This window comes from Schistocerca americana, chromosome 1, assembly GCF_021461395.2.
Source record: "Schistocerca americana isolate TAMUIC-IGC-003095 chromosome 1, iqSchAmer2.1, whole genome shotgun sequence".
In the NCBI taxonomy this organism is placed as follows: Eukaryota; Metazoa; Arthropoda; class Insecta; order Orthoptera; family Acrididae; genus Schistocerca; species Schistocerca americana.
The window spans coordinates 192,375,283-192,398,565 of NC_060119.1; the positions used below are offsets into that span (position 1 = coordinate 192,375,283).

A 23,283-nucleotide genomic window follows, 5' to 3' on the forward strand; every position below is an offset into this window, starting at 1 on the left:
GAAAAGAGATATTGATGGCTCCAGTTCTGCAAGTATCGACGTATCTGATTGTCTATAAATGGAGTGCGTAGGGGCCTGAAGATATCATCGAGATGCCGAAACTGGTCGTCTAAATAAAATAACTTCTGAAAAGCACAATGGATCAACAGAGACCCTTCGGATGAGTCAGACCGTCTAGAATCCTTAAAAATGTCTTAAAGTAACAGGCGAAACACATCCGGAACAAATAAAATACATAGCACAAGAAGAAGAAGAGGAAGAAGAAGAAGAAGAAGGTGGTTTTTAATTGCGAAACGAATTAATGCTTCACCTGAGAATGACCGTGGACCGAAACGGAATTTTAGTGAAAGTTCAGCATACTCCAATAAAATAAATAGCCCTTTGGGAGCAGGCTAGTTATGCTCTTAAGAAAATTATCTTTCGTTGTTCTCACGAACACAGCAAATGTCTCTTCTGCTCGCGCCAGCAGCAGTCGTGAACGAGGGAGCAGATGCAGCTGCAGCTGCAACAGTAGTAGTAACATAGTCGGAACGGTGAGGATGATCAAAGAATCGGTCGCTCAGCCTGCTGCCCCTCGTAGTGCTGGGCCCCGTATCAAACGCAGCAGCAGCCGCACAGCAGGGCGCTGACCGTGCGCGTGGCCTTTCTGTTGCAGGCTACCTGTTATTCAAGGAGTTCTGCGAGACGGTAGCGGACGAGCCCATCCCGCAGCTCAAGTTCTACGAAGAAGTGAGTATCGCCACCTGCCGCCGCTGCATTATCGATGAGCCGCCGCGCCGACTCCCGCATTAATATTTAAAGCCCAGCCTCCAGTGGAGCACTCGTCCCCCTCCTCTGTCGCCGGCGTTTCCCGTGGAGGCGACCGAGGCATCTCCACAGTCTTCACTGGTCATCTACCTTAGTTATATTTATTAATGATTCCCTTCCAGAAGTACACTACTGGCCATTAAAAAAGCTACACCAAGAAGAAATGCTGATTGATAAACGGGTATTCATTGCACAAATATATTATACTAGAACTGACATGTGATTACATTTTCACGCAGTTTGGGAGCATAGATCCTGAGAAAACGGTACTCAGAACAACCACCTCTGGCCGTAATAACGGCCTTGATACGCCTATGCATTGAGTCAAACAGAGCTTGAATGGCGTGTAGAGGTACAGCTGTCCATGCAGCTTCAACACGATACCACAGTTGATCAAGAGTAGTGACTGGCGTATTGTGACGAGCCAGTTGCTCGGCCATCATTGGCCAGACGTTTTCAATTGGTGACAGATCTGGAGAATGTGCTGGCCAGGCCAGCAGTCGAACATTTTCTGTATCCAGAAAGGCCCATACAGGACCTGCAACATGCGGTCGTGCATTATCCTGCTGAAATGTAGGGCTTCGCAGGGATCGAATGAAGGGTAGAGCCACGGGTCGTAACACATCTGAAATGTAACGTCCACTGTTCAATGTGCCCTCAATGCGAACAAGAGGTGACCGAGACTTGTAACCAATGGCACCCCATACAATCACGCCGGGTGATACGCCAGTATGGCGATGACGAGCCGTGGTCTCCGAGCTGATAGTCCATGCTGCTGCAAACGTCGTAGAACTGTTCGTGCAGATGGTAGTTGTCTTGCAAACGTCCCCATCTGTTGACTCAGGGATAGAGACGTGGCTGCATGATCCGTTACAGCCATGCGGATAAGATGCCTGTCATCTCGACTGCTAGTGATACGAGGCCGTTGAGATCCAGCACGGCGTTCCGTATTACCCTCCTGAACCCATCGATTCCACATTCTGCTAATAGTCATTGGATCTCGACCAACGCGAGCAGCAGTGTCCCGATACGGTAAACCGCAATCGCGATAGGCTACAATCCGACCTTTATCAAAGTCGGAAACGTGATGTTACGCATTTCTCCTCCTTACATGAGGGATCACAACAACGTTTCACCTGGCAATGCCGGTCAACTGCTGTTTGTGTTTGAGAAGTCGGTGCAACCTTTCCTCATGTTAGACCGTTGTAGGTATCGCCACCGGCGCCAACCTTGTGTGAATGCTCTGAAAAGCTAATCATTTGCATATCACAGCATCTTATTCCTGTCGGTTAAATTTCGCGTCTGTAGCTTGTCATATTCGTGGTGTAGCAATTTTAATGGCCAGTAGTGTAAGTTGAAGAAACACAAACCTCCATTTATACCTCTCCTGCACTTAGAGAAAGCTTTTGACAGTTTATTTATTTATGTATTTATTTACTCGTGTCCAGAACATAACATCCATGTATAGCCGATAGACAGCAATTTACAAACAATATAAGTACATTATTAAATTGCATATGACATCCAAAATTCCGTCGTTTGTACTGCTGTATCATTGGCGATAACCAGATCGTCCATCGGACATGGGACTGGTAGGTTTCTACAGTTGAGCAGGTCTTGGTGATCGCCACATTCGCATAGTTCATCTTCTGGAGAGAAACCCCATTTCTTCAAATTGACCTTGCATCAGGATACACCAGTTCTCAGCCTGTTGAGGACCTTCCATGTTTTATATGGGAGGTGACGTCCTTTAGCAAGCTCTTCTTTAGGGTTGTTCCAGTACCTCTTATGATGGGGACTTACGCCAAAGCTATATTCGACGATTTGCAAATGACGGTAAAAGTGGCTCTGTTGAACGGAGGAAACTCTTTCTTGATCTTAATCTTGGATAATTGCGTAGGGTTCCGCGGCCAGAGTCAGTCGGGTATGGTCAGTTCCGGGTATGGTACCGCGTCATAATGTAAAGAAATAGACAAACTGCAGCCAGCAGTGCGCTTACCTTATGTGAAAAATGTTACTGACCGAATAGGCAAACACCTTCGCCGCGTTGGAGTGCAGCCTGTCTTCTATAGTGGTCTTAGGATCCAGGACGTGCTAGGTTCCACTAAGGACAAGGTGGATGCATTACACACTGTAGTCGTTTACGAGGTGGAATGCGAATGTGGAGAGGCATACATCGGCGAGACTGGTAGACCAATAGCAACGCGCATTCGGGAACACGAGCGTTATATTCGTCTAGGGCAACACAAAAAATCCGCAGTGGCAGAACATCAGCAAGACTGCGGAAAAGAAATAAAATTCAGCGAAGCCTGTGTGTTGACCAAGCAGCCAATTATGACGAAACTCAAAATCAGAGAGGCCATCGAAATACTTAAACACCCTAATAGTATGAACAGGGAGGATGGACTCAGGCTTGCCCCATCTTGGCTGCCAGCAATCACAGCGCAACAGACCGCACTGTCAACACGAGGCACGAGCACTACCGGCGAGTAACTGCCGCCGCGCGGCCGACGTCCAGCAGGTGGTAAACAGCAGCCAACTTCTCATTCGACGGTGACCACCAATCATGGTACACAACACAAGAGCCAATAGAGAACAGAGGTTACATTCTCCCTCCACCGCAACAACCTTTTACAATAAAGTTCCCCCTCCTTCTTCCTTAAGTGACCAATGAAACTAACTACCTTTTTAAAATTCTGACGTAATGGCATGCGCAGTGAACAGTAACAACAAAATATAAAGAACACTGCGTAGCTAGAACGCACCATTAGACCCAGAAGAAGGCGGCTGCAACCATGGCCGAAACGTTGGTTTTTCTCCAGCAGCAGTAATTTTTTTACATTATGACGCGGTACCATACCCAGAAAACTTTTATGTCGACTTAATCTTGGATGTTGGTACTCACATCCGAACAAGGGTCTCTTGGATCTGTCTCCCGTTTCCGCTTCTCTTTTTCTGCTGCTTTTCAGGTGCTATGCCCATGAGATGGTATATTTTATTAATAGGAGTTGCCCGCAAGCAGCCAGTGACAATGCGTCCTGTTTCATTAAGGGCAATATCCACTTGTTTGGCATAGTTGGAGTTCTGCCACACGGGTGCTGCATATTCAACAGCGGAGAAGCATAAGGACAATGCAGATGTGCGAAGAACATCTGGTTGTGCGCCCCAATTGTTACCTGCCAGTTTCCGAATGATGATGTTCCTAGCAGATACTTTCATTTTTGTGTTTTCAGTGGACTTTGAAGGTGAGGGAACGGTCTAGCTTTAATCCCAGGTATTTTGGGGTATTTTCAAAACCAGCTTTTGACAGTGTTCACGTCAAAACGCTTTGAAATTCTAAGTGTAGCAGGAGTAAAATATAGGGTGCTAGAGGATACCTACAACTTTTACAGAAACCGAGCTGCAGTTATGAGTCGAAGATGGTAAAAGTGAGGAAGTGATTCACAAGGGAGTTAGACAGGGTTTAGATTATCCCCAGTGTTGTTCATTACATTGAGCGAGCTGTAAAGCAAACCAAAGATTGGAAAGGGAATTAAAGAACACACAGAAGAAATAATAACTCTGAGGTTTCCCGATGAAACTGTAATCCTGTCTGGAAGAGCAGTTGAACAGAATGGATAGTGTAATGAAAGGACAGACATAAATAAAGGTAACGCAATAGCGACCGAGTGTAGTCCAACCAAGTCATTTCGTGTGGGGAAAATTATATTAGGAAATAAGACACTGAAATTGGTAGAAGAGTTTTGATATTTGATCGCCAAATTAATTAATGACGTAAGAATTAGATTGAAAACAAAATATAGACTGGCAGTAGGAAAAAAACCTTTCCTGAAAAAATATATGAAAAATCGAATATCAATGTATGTGAAATTAAGTCTTGTCTGAAACTACTGGGTATTTATGAATTAGTTGTACAAAAGTAACTTTTAATTGTGAAAAAGATAAATAACTTACAGAAATATCTGATACAGCAATAAATGCAGTATATCTTCAAGTTTAAGTTACAAGGGTTCAGTGTGGCTACCTTGTGCAACATAGCAAATGTCCCATCTATAATTAGTTTCCTGCCAAATACTATGAAGCTAGTCTTTATGTATGGTGGCTACTGCTGTGCTATCCGTTGTCACAGCTCGTCTACGTTTGTAATGTTGTTACATTAATTTGTTCTGAAAGCGGTGCTGATAGACAATAAAAGCGGGTTAAAAGCTGTGAGCTGTCTGCGGAAGTTAACCTTGCATTACTGAGCAACTGTTTCACCAGGTATCCAGTCTAGCTTACCAAATTCCCAACCAGACTAACATTAATTATAATCTTTTAATCGTCATACGACAACCGGTGATTATATATAAAGAGAATTTAAATAAAAATAAATAAATCAGTGTATATTTGGAAATTTATTTTGACATTGATCATTGAAATTTCAGCATATTAAACTTGATTCATAACTAAACTGGTGCCTTATTTAGGATTGTGAAAATGTGAGTTTGTAATCTTACGGAACACATCAAATATGGAGCCAATATTGGGAGACTGCATACAACACTGCATTCATAAAATAACACACGAAGAATGTTGAAACATATGCAAGAGGAAATTAACCACAACCAACCGATTCAATTTTCACCCAAAGAAGTTACGTTCGTAGCGCAATCCTGTCCGTCATGTAATTACCACACACTGGTATACTAAATTCATACTAACTCTCTGTGAAATCTTCCCGAAAAGAATAGCTGAGGGCTACTTTGATGATTACACCACATGCTTCACGTGGTCAACTTGGTTTACACAAAGAGTGTAACTCCACAATAATTTTGATAATTAAAATAAATTAGATCGAAAAGCAATTTACAAAAGAAAAACCTCGAACTGGTTACTATCGTCTTACCATTAACCTGATGGGTCAAACAATTGTATAAGCACGTGGTACTGGTCTCACAAAGTACAGCCCACGTGGGTTGAACATAAAGAAAAGTTGCTATATTGAAAAATATTGTCAAGACGAGACGTTATAATCTCACGCACATTCGCATCTAAGATTGATGATCTTAGAGTTACTGATCAATAAGTGGTTCCACTTTACTCACAAAGTAATGACAAAGCTACTAGCGGAAGATATTCTGAACTTCACACTCGAAATACTCTGCGTTGCAATGTAAGATAACATTAGATATTTTAGAGTTAAACCTGAAATAAAGGTGATTAAATTTTCAGTTATGCTGAACTTAAGAAATCCATTGTTCTACGGACTTAGCAGACATGCCCTTAGCCGGAGATCTTACCACTTCAGACGCTCGCCGCGGACAGACTGCCGTGGTCCCTTCCTGAGGGTGCCTCACAGATACAAACGGAAGTGACCAGAGAGGCAGCTTCCTATACCAACATGACAAGGGACGGACAGGACCATACTAAGAATAGAAACCTCTCTGCTTTTAGAAAGTGTAGCTACCTGTTCCTAAGTTGGTCCTACTGTTCTCTAGCAGACAGGCTTGTCTGCTACCATCAAGCATGCAACTGGAAATACATTTGCTCATTCATCCTCTCACACAGAAGGGAAGGGGGATGACAGTACCTTATCATATATAGTATATAAAAGAAAGCGGATGTAGGTTCCGTATGAGACTGTGTGACATGAATTACATATGAACTGTGTTTTAAAGTGTAGTAGTGTGACAGATCGTTCTTGTTTGTGTGTAAAAGTAACACGTTCCACTGCTCAGTCTCCTCCCAGATAGTCAGAAACACCACAGTAAATTTAGAAGAGGAATTTGTGCCGTAAATGACAACATATTTAAGAAATTAACATGAAAGGAATTCAACAGAGACCTTTCACGTTCCCCGGAAGCGGCGGAACAAACACTCTGTCTTTAATATAGGCCTTTACATTGGCGTAAAATTAGGTGACCGTGGTGGCCAGAGTATTGTTCGACCATCTCCCATCATCGTCTCATTCCATGGTATCATTTAGCTCTGCGGGTGATCACAATTATTATTCAGTTCCATATAGTAACATTTTAAAATTTCTTCTGCACTGTGCCTTTAACATCTACTAACTACGAACTGCGCTGTACCAGCGACAGACTACAACTGCACTGTAGCAGCGAGCGACTGCAACTGCGGCAGATTTTCCTTTAAAGAATACACACGGCTGAAGGCTTTATTAAAAGGGGTTCATGTAAATCCTCGGCTGAAGGCCACACATAGCACATCGAACAACTAACGGCTTAGGACCTATATTACAAACAATTTCAGATAGAACCACTTTTAAGGAAAAAGTTTTTTTTCTTTTTTAAAATAAAAATTTTAATTTAAGACTGCTGAAGACCTTTATGTAAAATTTAAAAAGAACTGAATTAATACACGGCTAAAGGCCCCGCGCAATACTTCAAACTAAAATGACAGTCTAAATCAAACAGAACAAGTGGTGCTCAGAAGTGTTCCGAGGGTCGGCCTGAGAAGGTAGCTCAAACGTAAGGTGGGGTGAGACAGGCAACCAAGAGTTGAAGTTAAATAATCGGACGGCAAACCAAACTAGGGACGGCCCAAGGACCGACCAACAATTTAACCAATTGCCTTCCGTCCGACCAACGGCACAACGATGGAAAATATCGGCGGAGGACGAGGATACGAACAGCACTACGTCTTTAGAAATTGGCGTTTAAAAACAGCCAAGGGAACAATAACCACTCTAAGCAAATATGAACCAAAAAATTTAAAAAGCTGACGAACTACACGCCATGCCGAACAGCATCAACACGACGAGCAAAGGCACACTGCCGGAAAAGTACGCAAACGACCAGGGCAGGTAACTGGGGCGTTAAAGGCCACAGGGCAGAAAATACCGCTGGTAAGTAAGAGTCAATTTAATTATTAATCACAATATAAGAAGACAGCTGAAAGATTTCGCCGACCCCAACACATCATAGGTTGCTGCTAGCCCGAACGGCCCAGGGAGCAACAACCCGCAAATGAACGAAGCGATGTCACAGTAGTTAAGGCTTCATAACAGGTTAACTGATCACTCAACTTCAGCGTCCAGGTTCGGTGGGCAACGAAATTAGTCGCTCTCGCTGCTAGCGCCTCACGATCCGACAGCGCGTCCTCGCCGTGGAGAGTTCCTCGCTGCTTCGTCCCAATCGATTGACAACCACACAGACGCCAGTAAGTAAGGAAGAAACAAAACGCCACTCGAAGTGACAAAATGCCAAAGAACAAACGGCATGAACGCGAGCCACACACGGCTCACAAATGGCACAAGTTGTTCTTTATAAAAAGTCACCATCTGTTTTTACCTCCCAGTACTGACAGCACTGAACGCCCAGACATCCTACACGACTTAAAGAAATAATCAGCTGATTGTCAAGTTGCTCTAGGCGGTGCTCCGTGCAAGGAGCTTCATTCGGAAGTAAAGGAGCACGTATAATTAAGATCTCAAATACTTGCAGAAGTAATCGAAATGCCAGCGAAGTTACTCGCAGAGCTAACGAAAAGTGAATCACACTTTATTAAAGCAACTGTGTTTCAGTGAAGTAATTACTACCTTATTTCCAAATGTACTTTTTTCATCGCTATAAAACAGATGTGTGTGAATGGCATTTTCATTACTTCACCACTATAAGACACGCGCAACTGTGAATTTATCATATAAATGGCTTTCTGCAGGAAATGAAGTATTGAACGCATAGTCCAGTGTTTTTATTGCGGTGAATAAGCGCCGTTGCTTTAATCTCTGTACTGCTGTTTCCATCTGGACGTATTAATATTTAGTTTTGCAATTTTATATCAGTTCGAGAGCAAGGAGAAAAATTATCAGACGGGCCATAAAACGCCATACTTTTTCCGGCAAAAAAGCTTATTTTGAATGTATTCCCCTTTTAGATCAGTGCTCATTGTTTACCATTGTTTCCGGTACAAAGGTTTCATCCGTGTACTTAACAGGGCGAGGTGGCGCGGTGGTTAGCACACTGGACTCGCATTCGGGAAGACTGCGGTTCAAGTCCGCGTCCGACCATCCTGATATAGGTTTCACGGGATTTCCCTAAATCGCTTCAGGCAAATGCCGGGATGGATCCTTTGAAAGAGCATGGCCGACTTCCTTAGCTAATCCGATGGGACCGATGACCTCGCTGTTTGGTCCCCTGCCCCAAATAAATCAACCAACCAACCAATCCTTGTACTCAGACTCTTCAGAAAGCAAGTAGCACATGTCATTGTAACTAAGAGTGGCGCGTTGTGGGAAGTAAGTGCACGGCAACTGAAAACATACTTTAAATTTCAGGTAGACGGGACGGGACAGTACGCTTCTTGTAGGCAAAACGTCTAAATTGCAGAGAGACATGCCGTGAAATTCTGGCTGTGTCCGTGTCATGTGCAGTGTCGCGGCCAGTCGCCGTCAGATGGCGCGAACTAGTTCACCGGGGCCGCACTGTCGTGTCTGATGGGGCAGGGAAGAGGGCGACCGACATCGAGCGCAAGCGACAGCGTGCAGGCTGTCGAGCAAGAACATCTAGAGCCGAAAAAGATTTTCCAACGATGAGGACTCGAGCGGATTTCCATCGCCGAGGAACTGAACTACTGGCCGAGCGTTCCGACCGTTATTTGCAGGGACCCTGAGACTATGTTGAAAAAAGTGTCAGGTATCGGTGTCGCTTTGAAGTATAGTGCAGCATTCATATTTTTTGAAGTCCTCTCATCGCTCTGTCCTACATCTGCGAAATACCACGTACGTCTGCCGTGACCTTATCGTTCGTCTCGTTACTGACCAAGCTTTTAGATGTAGGGAGAAGAGGAAATCAGGTGGCGCAAAATGTGATGGATAAAGTGGTAGTTCCGATCACTGTGTGCTTGGCTCTTCTCCAGATTGATAGCTATGCGCTGAAAACGAATATGGAATTTGTGGCTAACATTTTGTTTCTTCACGCCAGGCTAGTTTCGTCGGCAGCACACAATTACCAGTGTTGCATTCGCTAAGTGATCTTGGAGCCCAACATAAATTTGACAGAAAGTAGTTCCTGGTATGGTGTGTCTCGCTTCCACGCAGCAGCTACGTGCCCTCGTCGCACGGTCAAATGTGTATAGGCAGACTATGCCAATAAAAATTGTAGGGCAGCGATTGAAGGAGTCCTGCTGCTGTCTTGGGGGGCGCTAACTAACCGCTGTTCCGCTTTGTCTGAGTGAAGCCATGGGTCCACGTATATCAGTGATTGGCGTATGGTTGTTCACTTGGGAGCTCAATCCGTAACGTGTGCGCCCACTGTGGAGTCTTTCGATAACAATGTTGCGCCTCGCTGGAGGGTCAAATGGCTCTCAGCACTGTGGGACTCAACATCTGAGGTCATCAGTCCCCTAGAACTTAGAACTAATTAAACCTAACTAACCTAAGGACATCACACACATCCATGCCCGAGGCAGGATTCGAACCTGCGACCGTAGCAGACACGCGGTTCCGGACTGACGTGCCTAGAACCGCACGGCCACCTCGGCCGGCCGCTGGAGGGTCGTCTTGTCTTGTGGCGCCTCTCTATGTATAGTATTCGTAGGGTCTGTGTTATACTACGTACTATGCAGTGTCACTCCGACATACATGCATGTCTGAAGGAACAGACCTTGCGGCAAACAGCAGCAATATCAAGTGAATTAAATGTGTTAGCAATTGAGAATACGATGATACTTTAGCTGCACAATGGATTAGAGACAATGAAAATTTGTGTCGGACCGTGACTGGAGACCGGATTTGCCGCATATCGCTAACAGGCTCCTTAACAACTTAGGCTACCCGAGGAGACCTCCAGGACCGACCCAAATTCCATATGTCACTATTTGTCTGCGTCCTGCACACGCGCAGTTGCTATGATTCCCGCATAGGGAGAGACTTTCATTAATATTGTCGCGGCCTTGTAAGCGGCTTGTAAGCACCAACCTCGGTTTTGAGCCCGTCACTTAAAGGCTCGTGCCATTTGTCAGTGTTTTTGATCTAAGACATTGGGACCTATGTCACTCTCTGCTAATCGCACCCATGACTATGTAAATCTAGATCTGTTCCAATAAATGACGGAGTCTTCCACTCTTTAAAGTCCTTCAAATCTGAACCCTGACTGCGTTTCACCGCTCGGGTTGTACGTAATTTTGATTTAACTGTGTTAATTTTCGAACTGTTTCCCGTAAATGCTCTGTGAAGTTCATCCATTCTTGGTTGAATTCGTTTCACAAGCCAAGCAATAAAAATAATAATAAGCTCAAATCGAAGATGGTTCACATAAGCTTAACTTAATTGCTATTTCGTCATCCCACTTCGCTAACAGAGAAACATCTCCCAATTATGGAATAGGGTTGGTGAAATGGAGTTTCCCTGTGATAAGTGAGTGATAAATCTTGTTTCGGTTTCCAGCAACTAACCGGTGCTGTCTACGAACGCGACTAATTTATCGCTTGGCGTATGAAGACCAAGGGAAGACCATGGTGTCCCTTGTTTACGTGGTGTCGCTCAACTGTCGATAAAACTAGTCTTCTCCACACACCACTACAAACAGTGAATAACGTTTGACACGAATAACCGTGATACGAGAAATCGGTAAACAACGCTACGGCCCCGAAAACATGCTACGTTATGTTAACCGGGGACCTAGAAACGACGGAGAGGCTCCGTCCCCGCCGCAGCCGCAGTGGTCTGCAACCCCACGACGGCTATAGCAGTCCACTTCACCCCTCCGCCGCCCCACACCGAACCCAGGGTTATTGTACGGTTCGGCTCCCGGTGGATCCCCCAGGGAACGTCTCACACCAGACGAGTGTAACCCCTATGTTTGCGTGGTAGAGTAATGGTGGTGTACGCGTACGTGGAGAACTTGTATGCGGAGCAATCGCCGACATACTGTAGCTGAGACGGAATAAGAGGAACCAGCCCGCATTTGCCGAGGCAGAGGGAAAACCGACTAAAAACCATCCACAGACTGGCCGGCTCACCGGACCTCGACACAAATCCGCCGGGCTGATTCGTGCCGGGGACCAGGCGCTCCTTCCCGCCCGGAAAGGCGTGCGTCAGACCGCGCGGCCAACCGGTCGGGCCCCCAAAAACTTACTGTGCATTAGGTTCGTGCAGAAGTTTGCAGTATTTCTGTTTTGCATGTTGGTATCCTGGTTGCTATAAGTTTATGTATGGATTGTCAATTTTCATTTATAGTTCACTGTTGCTGTTGAGTTTACATATTGTCATTTTGTCTTCTGGAGCTGTGGAAGTTCTTAAATGGAGTCCCAAGTGGAGAAATCGGAACATTTCCTGCATATTCTACAGTTTGAGTTCAGTAGAGGGGTGACAGCAGCGGAAGCAGACAGAAATATTTGCGTCGTGTATATGGGGATAATACCATTGGACAGAGCGCGGCAAGAAAATGTTATTCTCATTTTAAGGACGATCGTTTTACATTAGTGACTCTTTACGTTCAGGAAGACCTTCGGAGTTTGATGTGAATCGTTGTGGATTAATGCATTTCAAAGATCTCGGTCACTGTACTCGAGAACTGGCAGATGTGATGAACTGTGATTATCCCACCGTCGTGCGTCATTTGCACGCTCTGGGGAAGGTTCAAAAATGGGGTGTATGGTTACCGCATGCTCTGTGCCAAAATAACAAAAATCAGCGGGTGTATCTGTCCTTTCTCGTCGTCTTTGGGCTCGTGAACGATGCTGACCATTCCTATCCTGTATCGTTACTGGTGACGAGAAATGGTGTCTTAATGCTAACACAAGGGGAAAAAAAACGGAATGGTTGAGACCAAACAAACCAGCAACTCCCCACCAGATAATCTGGTGGAACAGCGATGGCGTGGTGTACTATGAATTGCTTCCCCGAGTTGTAACCATCACTGCTGACATTTATTGTCAACAACTGTGACGCCTTGCAGACGCAATGCAAGGACGACGGCCGGGAGACTGTGAAGTGATAACGCCCGTCCGTATTCTGCTAGACCGGACGTAGGTTGCAAGTGCTACTATGAGATGAAGAGGTTGACAAACTAACTTATGCTAAGGATGACACACACACACACACACACACACACACACACACACACACACATACGTACACACACACAGCCATGCCCTAGGGAGGACTCGAACCTCCGTGACAAAACGCCCCACACCTCGCGCGGCGGCTACCCAGCGCGGGACGCCCCGTTTCTAATTTGTTAGTGTGCTTGCTTCCTGAAACATTTTCTGATACAGAGGTTGAAAATCTCAAGTTCTTCGAAACTTCTTCATCCGTTTCCCACACTTCCTTTACGCACGACGTAGTAATACTTTCCGGCCGGCCTGTGCCCAGAGACTTTCTGAGACAGCTAAACGCTCACCAGGCAGCGGAGAAGAATGCCCGCGTGGGTCGAAGCGGGGGGTCGGTGACGCAGTCCTTTCATTCGTTCCCTTCCGCCCCAGGCCAGTTCCTGGACTGTGTTACTCGCCATCCGAAAAATATTGCCTTACCAGTTGACTCGATTGCTAGCCCCGTTCTGTGCCACTTCTTCGGTTACGGTCTCGTAGTTTCTCTCTTTTCCATTCTCGGCTTATTTCAGCTATGAAATCTCGAATTATCAGCCGAATGGGGGCGTCGTCTTGTTGCAACGTTTCAATGGATTACCAATCCACCATCTTCGTCTGAAGATTATTGCTACGGAATGCACTGAAACGTTGCAACAAGACGACGATGCCATTCGGCTTATAATCCGAGAATATTTTTTTGATTTACAGTTACATTTAAAAAGGGAAAAATTCAGTTGAAACGTGAATGCAGACAAGGAAAGAAACAGACGAGAAATTCCTACCAATGGCGATGTTTTAACCGAATAAGACGAAACGCGTATCGTAAGTAAAATCCATGTATCAATAACTGAATACACAGTACTAGTATTAATAATACTGATACTGGAGTTACTAATACCACGTACACAAACAGAGAATTTGGCTTATATTGTTTCGGAACTGTCAGTGCTGTGAAGACGCGAGAAAATTTGATTTATTTATGTCGTCGTGGCCTCCATGAAAAAGTTTTTAGAACGGCACACACTACCCCGCCTAGACCACGTCACTCCGCGCGCAGCCACATTCCTTTCGCGCGCTTTCGTCTCAGCTGCGGTTCTCGTCCCCTGCCGCGTCTGGTCTCCCCACTACACTACCTACATTACACTACACTACACTACACGGCACTGTTGGAACTCTGCCCGCCCCCGTCTGTTTCCCGCGTTTCGCTCCTTCAGCAACCTGTTGCACCATAACATTATATCGTCGCTCTCACTTCCTGTCTGTGTGTCATTTTTTCTGGAGCCCATAACCGTCTCCACCAGTTATCGTTATTCTTTCGGAAAAAACCTTTTTGGCAAAATTTACATCGTCGCTACGGTTTGAACTGTGTATCGTTGTGTATGACAGTAGCGTCTCTTCAGTACACAGTTCAGAAACACTGAATTTGCTACTGGTACGTGAAATCCCTTAACTTTTGTGGTGCGTCGGATGCAGTTTGTTTTACCGAGCGACGTGGAGCAGTAATTGAAATGGTAAGGAGCCTGGATCTGAGAGTGATAAGATGCTATGTACACAAGACAAACAGTCAGTATTTTTTTTCATTTTTTTTATTTTCAGTTTACTCAAATGTAGCAGACCTTTGAGAAACTGTCCCAGAGACGCGATGATATTTAAAAAACATTTCTCTTGAATAACACATTAAACACCAAAGTTTGAAAACTTCCGAAAAAATCTACAATTAAAGGGCAATCCATCAGAAACTAAAATCATGATCTTACGCTTACGGGTTTAAATAACAATTATACGAAACATACAGCTGTAGAATATCAACTACTTAAATTAAAAAACATTCAGTTTTTAGGAAAAGTATCTCAGATAATTCCTTCACCTGCCTAAAAGAACAACGTTTATCGAGTTGCAAAATGATTTAAGTGGTAAAATCACCACAAAGGAAAAAAATGCTTTAAGATTCACGGAACAGTTAGAAAGGAGCTCAAATTCAATTAACCAAGGCAAGGTTAGTGATCTGAATTCAGGCCATGTATCAAAGAATTGGTTGGTTCTGCTTAAACTGTAAACCTTACATATGATACACACTTTAAAGTCATATAATAGACACAAATCACAGATAGAAATCAGAAACTTGCTTTGAGAACAAAGGAACACTGTCCATTTAGCGGAAGAACACTGGCAGACAATTGAACAATATTTCAAAAGTATAGGAACACCTGCCGATTTAATTCAAAAGAATCGACGCACGAATGATTTAATTACGATAGGAACTACAAGGCTTGAGCCCCCAAGTGTTTAAGAATAATGCGCAGATGCAGATTTTAAAGCAACATCGTCGGTATTTAATGACGTAATAATGAAACTAGTGCCGACCAAAATGTTTCCTCTTTCACAACGATCTTAAAGATAACTGGATCACGTTCCGGCTACCAAGGATGCAGATCCGCTTTTAAAACCCAGGCTAAATAACGGCCACTAGCTAAAGAAAGCTGCACAGCGCGATAGGCGTGAACCCAAAACAAGTTTCAGTTGTCGTGGCTTAGCAAAACAGGGGTTTCCCGAAATACATCCAAGTTAACAATACGCAAATAAGGTTCTCACCATTTCTTTGTACGCCGGACCGCGAGGCGTAACGAAGTGTGGCAGGGCCACGTCCATCCACCTGGGCACCAGAAATGGGAACTGGCAGACTCAGAAGACAGAGGTAAGCAATGAATGTTGAAATGGCGTGGGCACACTGTCCGCCAGCCGCAACACGGCGACCACCACCTCCGTGCTCGGTGCCCGACCCCTAGCCAGCCCGGCAAGCCAAGACTCCACAGGGAGCCGCGCGTTCTTTAGGCGGCTGTGCACGACTTCATCTGACACCCTCCAAAACTTAAGGAAAACCGCATCACTCTCTTCTAAATCTCACCGGCGAACAGAGTTGAAGTGATATAAAAGACAAGATCTAATGTGTCATGATGATTTCCGCTCGATACAGTGACGTACTACCCGACGATGTAAAGATGTGAGTGTGTCATGATGATTTCCGCTCGATACAGTGACGTACTACCCGACGATATAAAGATGTGAGTAAAGTTATCTCATGCCTTGCCAGTATTTGTTCCTCCTTTCTGGAATCAGATACGCCTGGCCAAATAGAGCACCCGAGCGCAGGCCTGTTTTCTCCAATAGAAAATGCTTCATCTCAGGGGTGGCATTTAGCGCGATGTAGACTGCTTTAACAAAGAACTTGGTCTTCGTGTTCTGGTTGTTAAAATGGCTATTGTCTGTTTACTCGAGTGTCTGTGCCCAACAATACGTGGCTATCTGCATAAAGCCGTCTACAGTGTGTTACTGATTGGTCTCCGTCTAGTCACGAGATAGTTGATGGCGTTTCGATTTTGCTGGCGGGCTACAAGACTTCCACTATCGCGTCGAATGTGTACGCATCCCCGTAGCTTTCCATAATGTTTTCGAGCAAAACTAAATAGTGATTCGCTAAAACGTTGGCCTTACGTGACGCAGATGGAGGGAACAAAACGGACATTTTTCAGAGGTTCAGCCACCGAATAATTTTTACAGATGGCTTTTCAGACTCATTTTTATGTAATTAACGTTTGGTACACTGCGATAAATTAGTGTCATGAGCAGATATGGGTATCTCCGTTCCTTGTTGTTTGGCGTTCTCATTGGAATGTAATGAGCACAATATAAAGTTTGTGTTACGACCGGCCTCTTTGCTCTTTGTGGTGCTGCTGGGAATGTCATGACGGCATCGAGTCGCCTGTTAGAAAATATAGAATTTCTCATCCTATTAAAGTGGCCTAGGATTCCATAGCGGTATTAATTCATAGGGCAAATGCGATCGAAAGCTTTGTCCATGTTTAGCAATACTACATCGGTGCCGCAACTTTCTTTGCTCCAAAAGGAAAGTGATGATCTATAAGATGGTAACAAAGCGTAGTTACCGCATAACGCTCTAGCCAATTCTGCGTAGTCTGTGGCGTGCGCTTAAGGTTGCACGTGGAACACTTGATTTTCATATTAATGTAGGTGTGATGAAGTTATATACCCTTATAGTGTTCATTGTGGGTGACATAACGCAGACACTGCTAACATTACGTTAACAATCAACAGCAGTCGGCCGCTGTGGCCGAGCGGCTCTAGGCGCTTCAGTCCGGAACCGCGATGCTGCTACGGTCGCAGGTTCGAATCCTGCCTCGGGCATGGATGTGTGTGATGTCCTTAGGTTAGTTAGGTTTAAGTAGTTCTAAGTCTAAGGGACTGATGAGCTCAGATGTTAAGTCCCATAGTGCTTAGAGCCATTTGAACCAATCAACAGCGACATTTTCCGAGCATTTAAATTGTTCTAAGGTGAGGCAAAAGCAGAAAGAGTGGCCCAATGTGGCGTTTACCAGAGCGTTGGCAGTGACCAGGTCAGGCAACGGCGGGAATATGGACCATGAGATAGGCGGAGACTTATCACGTCTTCTTGCTTCCAGACCTCTATAGCAGAAGGATATCGCAAATGTGACGACGGATGAAAGTACGGATGGCACACTCACACTTGTCCGCAGGCCATTTCCTGTAAGTTGCGGGTTTTTACTTGTTCTGCTAAAGGCCCGTCCACACGCAACGATCTGTCTGCGCAAATGTCTGCGCAGATCACATCTGCGCAGACAGATCGTTGCGTGTGGACAGAAGATTTGCACCAACCTGAGGTGTGTGCAAACTTGGAGTTGGCGGTTTGAGCGAAACCTCTCAAATCTGTGGGTTCAAACCATATCTGCGCAGACATGTTGGAGCGTGTGGACAGGAGATCACCGCAAATCTGGCGCGAAACAGCTGTTTGCTCAGTCTAGTGTTTGTATTTGTGCGCACAGGGCATTAAAATGGCTGATACTCGTCAGTGTTCTTGAGAGTTTGCAAGTGAATTCATTGAAATATATAGAAACCACCCATGTTTGTGGAGGATTAAAAGTAAAGAATATAGTGACCGAGACAAAAAGACAGCAGCATACAATGCTCTAATTGAAAAATTGCGGGCAGTTGACGCCTCGGCAAACAGAGAAACAGTAATAAAAAAAGTAAATTCGTTGCGAACTGTTTACCGAAATGTGTTATCCAAAGTTCAGAAATCTAGAAGATCTGGTGTAGGAGTAGATCAAGTATACCAGCTAACGTTAAGGTATTTTGATCTGCTTAGCTTTCTTAGGTTCGCCCTGCAACTTTCGCAGTAAATTTACGCGAGAAAACTGCTTTCTCTTTAGCAGCCATTATCTACACCATTTTGACCGCGTTCTCTGTTTCCTGCGGTTGGTCTGAATGTTTTTTGCAACACAAGTTGCGAACACAGACCACAACAGAACTTCCTCCATTTCTATATTTCAAAATAACTGAATTAAATTTTTGACGTTTACGGGGAACGTAGCCGCTTGCCACTGATATTTCTTTTCTACACCGACAGATGGCGGACGAGTAGTAGATTGGGGTTTGTGTCGTGTGAACACACCACATTTGCAGCGATCTTTTGCATGTACAGACATCTGCGCCGATGTCTGCGCAGACAGATCGTTGCGTGTGGACCGGGCTTTAGGCTTGGGGCTGTTTTCCACTTTGGACTATTCGCGACGGATGCCCAGGTCCAGGAAGTGGCCAGTGAAGTTAGTTGTTCAGAGACTCGCCAGGTTGCCGACCGGACGGTCCCGCGAGTGCCATCGGCGCCTCCACCTCGACCTCGACCAGCACCTCGGCGCCAGCCCAGTGGTCGCCAAGTGTCCCCTGGAGTGGGGGGGGGGACGTTTATTAACGTTGTAAAGCCGTGAAGTGCCGGCCCAGCGACGCGTTTCCCGGAGCCGTTAATCTCGCGCCCGGAATTGCGGTCATTTTTTGCCGCGGAGCGCGGGGTGGACCTCCACTCCCCTCCCCTTCCCTTCCCACGCGGTGTGCCGCTCGTAAATTAATTAGCGCGTCGCTGCCGCCGCCGTCGCCGCGAGGGGCGCTGGCGTAGCGCGCACCACGGCACATCGACCGCACCGCCACCAGCCGCAGTCCGGCGCAGTCTGTCAGCTGGGCAGCATCGATACGGGCATCAGGGAAGCAGCGTGTACTCTGCCGACTACGCTGTTGCCGCCAGGCCTTTCTGAACTCTGCCTGCTGAGTATTTGTTACCGCGCACACACTGAAGGGGGCTACATCGAAATACAGCAATCGGCAAATACTAGGAATTAAATATAATAGTAAGGTTAATTAATAGCGAGCAACAGTGAAATATTCACTATTTTGTAGAAAACTGACGTGGCTAGATAGTGACTGTGAAAATGCCGATTAATTCTTGTAATGAAGTAAAAGCAGCAACCTGCGACTCTTAATAACGCTATTTATTATGGTTAAATAATGCCATTACCGGCTTCGAAGCGACAGATTCATCCTTAGACGGCTGTTAACATTTAAAATTACGTTTGATGTTCTCTGATTGTGGCGAAATTTCCTTGGGTGCCCTATAGAAAAATACGATGGAAGGAAAAGAACTGTTTCATTGTAAAGGGACCTAACTATGAATTTAAATAACTACGTTCAACACACAGGTAATTTAGTTCTTATCGTAACATGTTGTTTACGTTATTATAATTTATTTTTAGGCCCATTTACCACAAAATTATCTTACCACACTAATTTTGTGTAGGGCGCCGTCGTCCCCAGGAACTTTCGCCACAATCAGCGAACATCATGTGTATGCCATAACGTAATTTCAAACGTGAACAGCGTCCGAGGATGGAATCCATGAAAACTGTGTCCAGTGAAATTTCCGTCCAGTACCTATTCCCTATTGTGTCACGGCTTACCTGCACTTGGCCCGTCGTAATTACCCTAACTACCTGCCCCCATACACAGCAGAACTGCGCCCCCATATACTAACAGCCTTCGCACCGCTCTATCTGTCGTAGAGCTGATATCGTGCGACTTGTGTACTTCTGTCACAATAGTTCCAATATGGAGGTTTTAACGGCCTTCCGCGGTAAGCCATGTTGCCACTATCAAGGTTATTCTTACATAGTGGAGAGAAGATGGGACTATGACGTGGCGCTGTCAAACACAAAAAGCAAACCGCTGGCTAGGAATGCTTAAAACCAAGGATTAGACGGTGTTCTTTTCACTCGAGCATCAATGTAGAGCTCCGGATTGAGCTCGATTGGAAGTAAGGAAGACTTTGAACGAGGCGAAGAAAAGGGCACGAGAGGCTCGGGCATTACAGTGACAAAATCATACCCTATTTCCAAAATATATTCAGCCGAGTTGGCTTGTCTGTGTAATCGAGGGTATGATTTTGTCTCTGAAATGCCCGAGCACCATGCGACGAAGAGACCTTTATATCGCAGGGGAATCAGAGAGACCCACAGACAAGAGAAGAAATTGACCTTAAAGCTAAGTTACTAGCTATGAATGATGGCAGCAGTTTTCTGTTTAGAGATGACAAATTACGAGACAGAATAATAGCCCTGACGGAAGAGCAGGTAGGCTCTAAGAAGTAAATAAGACGTTTTTAGGGATGGTACGTTCAAGTGTTACAGCAAATAGTTTTCGCAACACTACGACTTTGGGAGTACAAATAATGAGACAAACATCTATTCAGTTACCTTTGCATCATTGCCAAAGGAAGGAAGAGAGACATACATCCGTCTTCCGTGAAATTTGGTGGCAAGAGGCAAATATTCCAGATTCTAAACCTGCAAACTTGACGGTAGATTTCGAATCAGCAGCGATTTATGCGATTGATGTTGCGCTACCGACAGCCAAATTACATAGTTGTTGTTTCCACATGGAAAAGTGTCTCTGGAGAAAAGTGCAAGATCTTGTACTTACTCATGAATATAAAGAAAGTGAAGAAGTGAGAAAACAAATTTACAAGTGTGCTGCGCTGGCGTTTCTACAGCCTGAATACGTATGCGATGGGTGGCTTCAGATACATTCACAGGCACTGGATATCCGCAGGCTTTGAGTTTTTTGACTACTTTTTAAATAGATGGTTGAAAAACGAAGAAAACTCTGGGCGTTTGGAATTGCTACAAACGGCGCCATCGAACGACCAACGCTGTAGAGGGCTGGCACCACAATATTAATAACATGCTTGCACGAAAGGACAGCGAAAGGCAAGGTGGAAGGGCGGCAGTGTATTTGGGGGAATCTTGAAAGTCTCTTCGGGTTTGCTGCCGGATCCTAAAATCAACTTGACTCTATATTTCGGCGATCCAACTGGTCGCCATCTTCAGGAAACTGCTGCTTCTGCTGATGTGTCCCGCTGAGAACTGACGCCAGGTTGCAAATCGACGTCCTATATAGGCCACCGTTCAGTACACGGCGCATGCGCCGCCCATCACGGTTTCTGCCTTCCAAGACAGGGAGGTGGCGCCGCCCTTAGTGAAACACTGCTGGCAACGATATATCGCAATCAAGGCCGCACTGAAGAACGTTCAGTTTTGATGCGAGATAATACAGGATTCCACGTCTTGCTAAGAGGAAACCCATTGTCTCTGTTGATTAAATTATCAGCCAACCTAATTTCAATCGCCTCTTTATAGACACTATTCCAAAAACCGGAAATGTTGGCAACTACCACAGTTTCATCAAATTCCATACTGCGTCCCTCATTTATGCAGTGTTCTGCTACCGCCGATTTTTCCGGCTGTTGTAGCCTCGTATGACGGCGATGTTCCACACACTTGTCATACACTGTGCGAATCGAACGGCCAATGTAAGCTTTCCCACATTGACACGGAATTTTGTACACACCGGGTTTCCTAAGCCCCAAATCATCTTCCACAGAACCGAGCAGAGCCCTAATCTTAGAAGGTGGGCAGAACACACTCTTAATGTTAAATTTAGCACTCTAAGTGATAACTCGTCTCAGAGTAAAAGCGGCACATAAATTTAAACTTTTTTTACGCGTACAAAATTCAAAACACCTTTATATTAAACAAATTAAGGCATGTAATTACTAATTAAACATTTCCGATTCTGAATAACTTCAAGAACTAGTATTTCATAATCAATAAAATTTTATCGCCTGAGAGAAATTATTAGTTTACTAAAACGGATTCAAATTACAGTCAACTCGTGTCTGGACGAAGACGTCACGAATCGACACTTACTTCAAATGAACGAAATACCTGCACTGAAAAATACTGTCGTTGAGACATATACTGACTTTTATAACAAATTTGGTGCCCCTTGCATCGCTACAGTGCCTTTTGCAATTGATAATCATTTTGGCGTGATTTTAATTTTATTGTACCCCAGTACAGCCGTAAGAAATTATCAGTAGGCCTCTGGACTTCCGATCATTGTAGGACTAATAACACTAAGACTCCGTAATAGCGGATTCCAGTAGAAAATGCAATTCTCGTTTATACGTACACACATAGTTACGAGTTAACAGGTGTAGAATCGTAGTTTGTCTGCTGAGTTGAGCGAGCGAGCGCAGACGTACTTTCGTGACGTACGAGCTGCGGCGGCATGTATATGACGTCAGACACCGGGATAGCGCCATGGGCGTAGATGGTTACGACACGTCTGAGGTGGTCACCGGGGAGAGAGATGTGATATTGCCAGTGACGTCCGGAAGCATGGACAAGTGTACTTCCCGTAATAGTGCGACGTCCGATGCCCATATCATCTCTCGCAACAGTTGAATTTCCACTCAGGAGCTGATGTTGTTAGCGTTAATCGTTGTTATTCGTTGTATTTGGAGTCTAGCGCCGCCTTGGAGGGGAACTCCGTCAGGGGACGGTACGAGTGGCAGCTGTGCCGTACGCCACCGGCGTACCGTCGGCGTAACTAGGTCTCCGTCACCCTCGTGTGGTTCGGGCCATCGTCGATGTCGTTACTCCACGTCATCGAGGGCGCCGCTGTTGTCGCGTCCCTATATTCCACCTTGTCTGTAGGAGCCGAGGACGTCTCTGCGGCAGTCGTAGCGGTGTGTCCATTGCTGCGGGTGCACCTGGCTTCTAATTTTTTTAAAATTCCTTTATTTTGTCTTTCGGTTACAAGGATCATACAGCCAATAACGCTTATAAATTGCCAAAAAGACATGATCGCACAAAAGCGAAATAGCGCAAAGTTACGAAGTTATCATACAAACACACTCTTAAAAGAAAAATGAAATTGCAATTAGGCAAACAACTGGCAGCTGGCAGCAGTGATGACAGTGACAATGGAGCAAAATTACAAACAGCACTATATAGCAACATTATGACAAACATGCATATGCTCTTATAGTAAAAGACAAAACATGAAAGGGCAGACACCATACATACAATAGTACAACAATAACTGAAGAACAAAATTGCAAATAACATTATATAACAATACGACAAATGTAGCCTACAGACAGACGCACTTAAAGTAAAAGAAAAACCCAAAATGACAAACACAATACAACCAGCGGTATGTACGATAGTGACATAAAATGCGCAA

The 23,283-nt window shown here is 45.0% G+C and overlaps 1 protein-coding gene across 1 annotated transcript in view; it reads left to right on the top strand.

Moving 5' to 3' along the window:
• Positions 1-23,283, top strand: part of LOC124593870 (G protein-coupled receptor kinase 1) — a 1,124,106-nt gene that overhangs the window by 934,258 nt on the left and 166,565 nt on the right. Inside the window, exon 3 of the mRNA XM_047132253.1 lies at positions 656-729. Coding sequence (XP_046988209.1) covers positions 656-729 — 74 coding nt within the window. The remainder of the gene's footprint in view (positions 1-655; positions 730-23,283) is intronic.